The sequence below is a fragment of the Talpa europaea genome (genome assembly GCF_964194135.1).
Source record: "Talpa europaea genome assembly, chromosome: 15".
Taxonomy (NCBI): Eukaryota; Metazoa; Chordata; class Mammalia; order Eulipotyphla; family Talpidae; genus Talpa; species Talpa europaea.
Window position 1 is genome coordinate 60778918 of NC_140083.1, and position 8737 is coordinate 60787654.

Genomic DNA, 8737 nt, shown 5'->3' on the forward strand with positions numbered 1-8737 from the left:
AAGAGCAAAGTGAATAGTAAGAAGCTATCACTTACCTCCTTAGGGATGCTTCTTGTTTGTCTCTAGATCCCCCATAGTACCTAACAGAATACCTTGCATCTCATCTGTCACTCACTAAAAGCATACTGAATTAGTTCATTATCAAGACAATGCCCTCAGAAAATGAAAGATGGGTGCCCTCTTATCCTCGCTGCACTTTAGATCAGTCATTAGGGCACAAATTTAGACTACAGTCACATAACTGGATGGGCAAGTTACTGAGAAGCGAACTGAGGAGACAGAATTCATAAGTCTCTGAAAATCTCTACCCTGCTGAGCAGCCCAACAAAAGTGAAAGGTGTATGGAATGATGGCAATGCCTGTTTAGTCCAGAACTGATGGCTAGACCCACTGGGAAGATAAATTGAAATTAGAATCAGCATAGGAAATGAAGACTTGCCTCCCCCAGAACTTCTCATCAGTCCATCAGGGGAGTGAGCAGAACACTATAGCTCTGTCTATGGCTCAAACCTGAAAGGCCCACAGTCAGGGCCAGGAGGGTAGATCAGAGAAGGAGTTAGAAAGACAAACACGTGTTTGTGGTAACTCTCTTCTCTGTGGATCTCTGCCAAGATCTGACCCCAAACCTAGGGTGGCCACAACTTCTGCACCAGGCCAGCATCCTGCCGAAGCAGAGTCAGGTCTGCCTGGAGTAGATAACATCTGGAAGAAATGAGTATTTGGGAAAAATCCCAGTGCTAATTCAGTGCCAACGTCCCCACCTTCTTGGGCCCCCTCCTTCTGGTTCCGCCCCTTTCAGCTACTCTAGTTCTTATAAAAACACCACAGCCTTTCACTAAAAGCCTGTAGGTGCCTCTCTCCTTACTTCTGCTCAAGACAGTGAAACCAACCCACAGAACTACAGTGAGACCATGAAGAGCCTGCTGCTCCTCTCCATCCTGGCTGTCTTGGCCGTGGCAACCTTGTGTTACGGTGAGAAATCTTTGTCCTGTGTGTCTCTGCCTCTTCTCTTCTACCTCTGACTTCAACTTACTTTCAATTTTTCCTCTCTTCCTTCTTCCCTTTTTTTCTATTATAATTTTTAAGTGCCATCAATTTAACATTTTCCAAGCCCATGGTCACTAATCTATTCCAGTAAGTCCCATTTATATCCTAAATACTTAGGCTCTTGTGTGCCACTTCTAAGGCAAGTCTTTTCTCTGGTAAGTCTCTTTGCACCTGGAAATTTCACTATTTCAAAAGGATGTCAAAATTCCCAACTCCTAAGTTCTCATTTTTAAGGATGTTTCTTTAGACACTGGTAACAATTTGTTAAGGTTATTGGCTGAATCACTCAACTTTCAAACAATCAGTTTTCACATGAAGTGGTAAGTTTAACTCTATTTAGGGACAGAACAAAGTCCCTAGATTAATGGACTTGCTACATTAATTCACTCAATTAAGTTAAAAACAAAGTTTTAGACTTAACCTCAGGAAAGAGCAGGTTTCATAATTTCTATCATTAAAAGATAAATTTTGTATCATTTGTATCTATTGTCAAATACATCTATGTCTGTTCGAAGCTACTGAAAGGAAATCTGAAATGAAATTTAGATTATACAGTCTTACACTCCAGTTACCTGAACATTTTAGCTGTGCTCAAGCCAAGATTGTAGCAACAGCCACATGTATTTGATTTCTTACTCTTGAAATTATTCACGAGGTTTCTGTATCAGAGTATTTGGTTTACTCACTTCACTTTCTTTTTAACTTTTTTAACAAGCAAATTTACTTGCTTACAGATATAAGCCTGTTGTTACCTTATTTACCTGCTGTGTTTGGGAGAGTGGTTGAAAGAAGAAAACTTTTGTTTTGTACCATCTCAGTTTTTTCTGACCTGGCATTGTGCCCACTATGAGCTGTCAGCTGGAGCCAGTGGTTTCTGCGGCTGGCAATGTCATACAAGTTAAGAGGCTTTCGGAACCTCTTAGAAACCTGTCTTGGTAAAACTCTACTGAGCTTCTGCCCAGCCTGCCTGAAGAAATCTGACTGTTTTCTAGGCCCTTCTGCCTTTATCCACCTTGCTCTCAGACAGGTCCCAGATTAATCAAAGAAGGTTCTCTTTTGCAGCACTTGAGTTATTTATTGCACTACCCCAAAGATCTTGCAGCCCTTAGGAAATTTTGGCTAAGGTTGTGACCACTGATTTCTTCAACGTCAGAAAAACTAAAGTGTAGAGATCCACAGCTGAAACTTAAAACTGGTATAATACAATGTTACTTCAATAGAAAAATTATTAAAAATAAATAGGAAAAACTAATGTGCAGGGATAGTCACAGCAAGGACAGAGCTATAGAAATAACTCAAGTCCTAGATGTCTGAAGTTTTTGATAACCACACTACAAAATATATTACTTCCTTTTTTCTGGCTCTTTTCTCTTTCTTTCCCTATAAACCTGATCACTGCAGTCTGTGAAAAATGCATTACATTGCAGTATGTGAAAAATAATGAACATATAAATCTTCTTTTAATTCCAGAATCTCATGAAAGCATGGAATCCTACGAAATTAGTAAGTGATCATTTTACTTCCTTATTTAACCTCATATATTAAAGAATCTCTCTATTCTGAAATAGGCAAGATGGTGATACATAATGGGAGAAAAATAAGAGGTTCTCCTTTGGAAAACTAAAGTAAATTTAAAGATCCATGACTATAAAAAAATGTCAAGTGAGCAATTTTTTAAGTTTTCTAGTGTAATGTGGCATTTGAAAGCAGCTTTCAACATACTTAGGAGCTATAAAATCTCCTTTGGAAATTTTAAGTTGCCACTACATCAACCACACAGATGGAAAACAAGGAGTAATGACAACTGTCAAAGTATGGAATTACAGGTTGAGTCTGCTGGAAGGCCACAGATGTCAGTATTATGTTCGATGCTACTGAATATTTGGCCTTGAAATGGCTGAGTATAGGAGTAAATAATATTAATTTGTTCATTAATATTAATTTTGTTTTTAATTTGTTCATTATCTTTATAATGCTGAAGCTGTTCATTTACCAGTAACAAAGAAGTAAAAATCTTGAGGCCTATGTGACAAGTCTCTAAGGCTCAAAGTTCCGTATATGGTTATTCATTTCTTTTGATCAGAAAGTTCATAAAATCTGCTTTATCTTCTTCTTTGAATTTTTTGCAAATCTCCAATTAAAGAAATAAGTGAACTGATGAATTTTCAAATGCGTTTGTGTTAGGAAACATTCATGGAAATATTTTCAGCTACTGTTTCCCTAAAACTGCAATTGTATTTCTTTTCTATTTTAAGGTCCCTTCATAAACAGGAGATATGCAAATACCTTTATATCACCGCACCTGAGATGGAGAGCTAAAGCCCAAGAGAAGTGGGTATTGAAGGGAGGGATTTTTTTTTTTTTTAACCAGTGCAGCATCCCGGATCTGAATAAAGTGACAAAGGGCTTTCCATCTTATATATTACTTCTAACTGTACTCCCAAATCAAAGAATTTAAAAACAAGATACAGAAAATTCTACTGAATCTCTAGAAGGGTACTTTGTGACTAGAAGAGGAGGGATAGGGAGGGGAAATAAAGACAAAGAAAATTTCCATGTTTGTTAAAAAAAAAAATCCCCCTACTCCACCTTTCTTCCCTGTTCTTCAACTATCCCTGAATATTGGGACGTGGAGGGACCCTGCAATTTTTTCTAGTTCTTTGTTTTCATTTCTCTTATTTCTCCACTCTTATGCTTCTCAACTTGGTCCTCTATTTTTCCACCTTCTAGGGTCCGAGAACGCACCAAGCCAACCTATGAACTCAGTCGGGAAGCTTGCGATGACTATAAACTTTGCGAACGCTATGCTATGGTTTATGGATACAACGCCGCCTACAATCGCTATTTACGGCAGCGCCGAGGGGGCAAATGAGATTGGAAAAGGTCTCTTTCCAGAGCCTGGAGCCTGATTTTGTATTCCCCTGTAGTAGCATCACTGAACCACATAAACACATACCAACTGCTTGTTTCTTAAATGTTCTCATCTGGCTGCACCCTCCCTCCTGCCCCCAAAATACTAATGAATGTCCATTGTAGCAAAGGTCAAAAGGAGTGCACATGTGAGATGATTACATAATAAACTTCTGTTTGGATACTTCCATCTTGTGACTCTGATTTCTTCAAGGAAAATGCTCAAGTATTTAATTCATGCCTCACCTAACCCAGAATAGAGATTCTGTTAAAAGGTGTTGTAGTATTGATTAGAAGGATAACTGTCTAGAAAGAATGGACCTTCAGAGACACTCACCCAGACATAATTTGTCTAGAATGTTTCTATCTTGGTTACAGTGAATGACTGCTTCCTATTATGTGTTGCCCAGGATTTACAAATATCACAGACAATTAATCATACAATATTCTTTATCCCAAACTTTAAATGATTCCTAAATTCCTTCTGTGTGAATTCTAAACTGTAAACTGGTTCATCACCCTCATCTGAATGTTATCATTCACTAAGATGCTACAGGATCAACTCTTACCTTGGCCAAGAAAATATGTTTTCACAAGAACCACAGATTTTTAAATGATTCAGTTATGGAATTTTGAAGGCAGACAAGGCATTAGAGTTCCCTTAATCCTGTTTCACTGATGAGGAAATGAGGCTGCAGACTTATGTTTGACTGCTAGGAGGAGAGCCCAGGACTCCCAATTCAGACCTTAGTCTTCTCAGCCTGAGCATTAGTTAACACCCACATTTTACATCCATTCCTTTGGGTAGGCCCACTGCCTTCATTTCTTTTTCTTTTTCTTTTTTTTTAGATTTATTTATTTATACAAGAACTGGGGTACAGGCCAGATGTGGGGGAGGGTGAGAGGATTCATCAGAGACAGAGTGGGGAACAGAACAGCCAGACGGACTGAAGACACTGCTGAGGGGAGCAGCGGGTGAGATAGGAGAGGTCTGCCAAGCCATGTGGGTTTCTCCCCGGCCGGCCAGGAATCGAACCAGCACTGCAGAGGCTGCGGACAGATTCACAGTGCTACGCTCAACCCGCTGAGCCACAGGGGAGGCCCTGCCTTCATTTCTTTAGTAGAGTACTTTCTACTCCTTCAAAACAAAGTTCTGTATGAACTTGGTGGTGATTAAATCTACCTACCTTCATCACACTGTATTTCTGTAAGGATTTTTGAGTTTTGTTGTAAGACTCAGTTTAATCAGTTGGGAAAAGATTGATCACTTTAAATGCTGCCTTTAAAATGGGGCCAATGTGATGTTTAGTCTAGGGCTAGTTACTTTCCTCACACTGAGGTAAGACATCTGAGTACACGATTGGCAGGATAGGCAATAATACTGGCCCTGACTAGTGCCAATCACTACTCAAGCCAGTATACAGACCTTCAATAATGTATATGGGCCTCTCTGGTGGTGCAAAGGGTTAAGCACCACACTATGAAGCAATTCACAGCCTCTGCAGCACGAGTTCGATCCCTGGCTGGTCAGGGAGCTACCCACATGGTGCAGCAGACCTCTCAGTCTCGCCCGCTGCTCCCCTCAGCAGTGTATGCTTGTTCTGTTCCTCACTCTGTCTCTGATGGATCCTCCCGCCCCCTGCATCTCTGGCCTGTATCCCAGTTCTTGTATTCATAAATAAATAAATCTTTAAAAAAAATGTATGTATGTTTTGTGTCAGTCTCAGACCAACTCTTAGAATTCCTACTATGATGGCAAGATGTCCTTCAATGATAATGATCAGGAAACTGAAAAAACTAGAGATTTATTACGTACAAGAACTGGAAGTTACACAGCACACATGGGCGAGGAAACCAGGGGTCTTATGTTCTGCCTTTATGGGACTAAAGATAGCAGTTTTAGGATTTCACAGACTTACCCTTTACTGGTGTATTCAAATCATAAAAGCAAGAATTTAAGTTTTGAGAAGTGAGACAAAAGAAGAAATACTTTCCTTGAAAGAGGGGGACATCTGTATCGAAGAGATACAGATGCATCTAGGAGATACAGATGTACCTGGTATATAACCTGCCTCCAACAGGTACACATGAATCTAAAAACAAAGGGATGAAGCCTCCCAGGTGGCTCAAGGGGTTAAGATGCAACCTATGAGGCTAGCAACAGCCACTGCAGCATGAGTTCGATCCCCAGCCAGGGAAATACCCACATGGCACAGCAGACCTCTCCTGTCTCACCTGCTGCTCCCCTCAGTAATGCATTTCAATCAGTCTGCCTGTTCTGTTCCCCACTCTGTCTCTGGTGAATCCTCTCACCCCCCACACCTCTGGCCTGTACCTCTGGCCCTTGTATGAATAAATAAATCTTTAAAACAAATAAAAATAAAAACAAAGGGATGGAAGCAGGAGTCACTATCATATTTTGTAACACATGTGAGGAATTCATATTTTTCTTCCCTACAAAACTAATATCTTAGGGCCTGGAAATCCTGGTTCATATAGCAAGAACCCTTTCAGTACAGGATGTTGGAAAAATACTATTTTAGTTTTAGATGCTACCTAGTCACTTCAGGCTCTTCATGCTAAGAGATCAATTAGGAAGTAATGGAGTAATTTTTCCTGGGTGTGATAATTGAGCATTTTCCTCAGAAGAAAATAGGAATCTGAAAATAAAAAGGAAAAAAATGCTTTGGATTCCTAGGCAGTCCTTGGGATTTCTCTTGATATTTCTCTGCCCAATCACAATAATAAATGGAAAAGTAGCTATCAGCCACAATCTGAGAACGGCATGGTGACCAGCTCACAACTCTCAAGAATGGTAGTCTGAAAAATTTACCAAATTAATTAAATTTTTACCACATTAAAATTTACCACATTGGACACACACCACCAGATGTGTTAACTAAGAATGAGGGAATTTAACATGGGTAGTTGAAGAGGGAAAGAATGATAATTAGTAGTGACCTTACAGCCAGGCAGTAGTAGGGGCTATACACTTTCCATTCGTGCATATTCTGACTTGCCCCTAGGAGTAAATTGGACTTCAAACATGAGAATATACCAAATGAGAAATTATAGACCTGGGAAAGTAGAATAGTTACTGCACTAAAACTGGGATGTACATTTCTTCTTTTTTTCAACATGGTATTGCTTTTTTATTTTTTATTTTTTTATTTTAAAATTTATCATTTTTTAAATTTTTTAGACAATATTTACTTCCCCCACCCCCTCAGACTGAGTCCCCATAGAATTTCCTTCCCCAAGGCATCCATGCACCATCACCACAGAACTATGATACCATCCACGAAAGTGTGGGTAGAATATATTTATTATATTTTTTTCCTGGAAGAGAGATCAACCAGAATCATGGAGAAACTATTCCTGAAACATTTTGCATGAAGCAGTAGTATGTATCAGTGCAAATGTAGACTCTAATTGATTCTATGATGCTTTGCCCAAATACCTTCTTCAGAATTGAGACACTAATTCCCTCAGATACTGGGAGCTGAAAGCTTTCATCTGGCTGAGTCCCTCTATTATAACTGCCTTTAGCTGTTACACAATCACTTGCACAATCACTCTTACACCATCAATATCATACTCAATAGTGGAAAACTGAAAGCTTTTCCCTTAAGATCAGGAAAAGGGCAAGGATGTTTACTTTTATTTAATTTTTTTTTACTGTGTTTTTTTTTTAAGATTTATTTATTTATTTACATAAGCACTGGGTACAGTCAGAAGCGTGGGAGGGTGAGAGAATTAACCAGAGCCAGAGCGGGGAGCAGAACAGGCAGACTGACAAAGTACACTGTTGAGGGGAGCAGCGGGCACAGCAGGAGAGGTCTGAGCACCATGTGGGACCCTCGCCGGTGGCCGGGGATGGAACCAGCGCTGCAAAGGCTGCGTGCAGCTTCACAGCCCTGCGCTCAACCACTGTGCCACTGGGGAGGCCCTACTTAATTTTTTGAGTAGTCTTAGAGCAATTAAACAACAAGAGATAAAGGAACCCATATTGGAAAAGAAACGAAATTATCATTTGTAGACAATATGATAATACATATATAGAAAATCCTAAAGACACCACCAAAAAAAAATATTAGAAACAGTAAATGAATACAGTAAAGAGGCTATTTACAAAATTAATAACAAAGCTATTGCATTTCTACATGCAAATAATGAGCAAGAAGGGAAAAACATCTAGAAAACAACTCCATCTACAATTGTATCAAAAAGAAAATCTAATGATAAGTTTAACAAAGGAGATGAAAGAGCAATACAATGAAACTATGAATGTAAAAAATATACAACACACAAAGAGAAGAAAGATATCCCAAGTTAATGGATAGGGAAAATTAATATATTCAAAAGGACCATGTTACCCAAAGCAATACACATATTCAATGCACTCCTCATAAAAATGCCAATGATATTTTTTAAGAAGAAAAATGGAGGCATCATTGTTATTCAACTTCAAACTGTACTACTACAAAACAACAGTGTGGTACTGTAATAAAAACAGACAGGTCAATGGAATAGAATCCAGAGTCAAGAACCAGAGACATTCTGCAGGGGAGGGAGAAGGGAATAGGATCAAAACAGGTGGGAAAAGCACAAGGGACTATGGTGATGGTACACAGGGAATTGGTGGTGGGAATTTCACGGAGACACTAACTGAGATGAGAAAGCATACATTGTAAAAAAAAAAATGAAGAATGATGTAAAAAATATACAAAATAAATAAAATTATAAAAATTTAAAAGAAAGATCCATATATATAGCAATA

At 39.0% G+C, this 8737-nt stretch overlaps 1 protein-coding gene across 1 annotated transcript; it reads left to right on the forward strand.

Annotated features, from left to right (window-relative positions):
* Positions 1-911: 911 nt before the first annotated feature.
* On the forward strand, positions 912-3919 carry MGP (matrix Gla protein; the record flags this gene model as incomplete). The annotated part of the gene is made up of 4 exons (XM_084255818.1): positions 912-972; positions 2518-2550; positions 3303-3378; positions 3778-3919. 4 exons carry the CDS (start codon positions 912-914, stop codon positions 3917-3919), a joined length of 312 nt encoding a protein of 103 aa, XP_084111944.1.
* Between the last annotated feature and the right edge of the window lie 4818 nt (positions 3920-8737).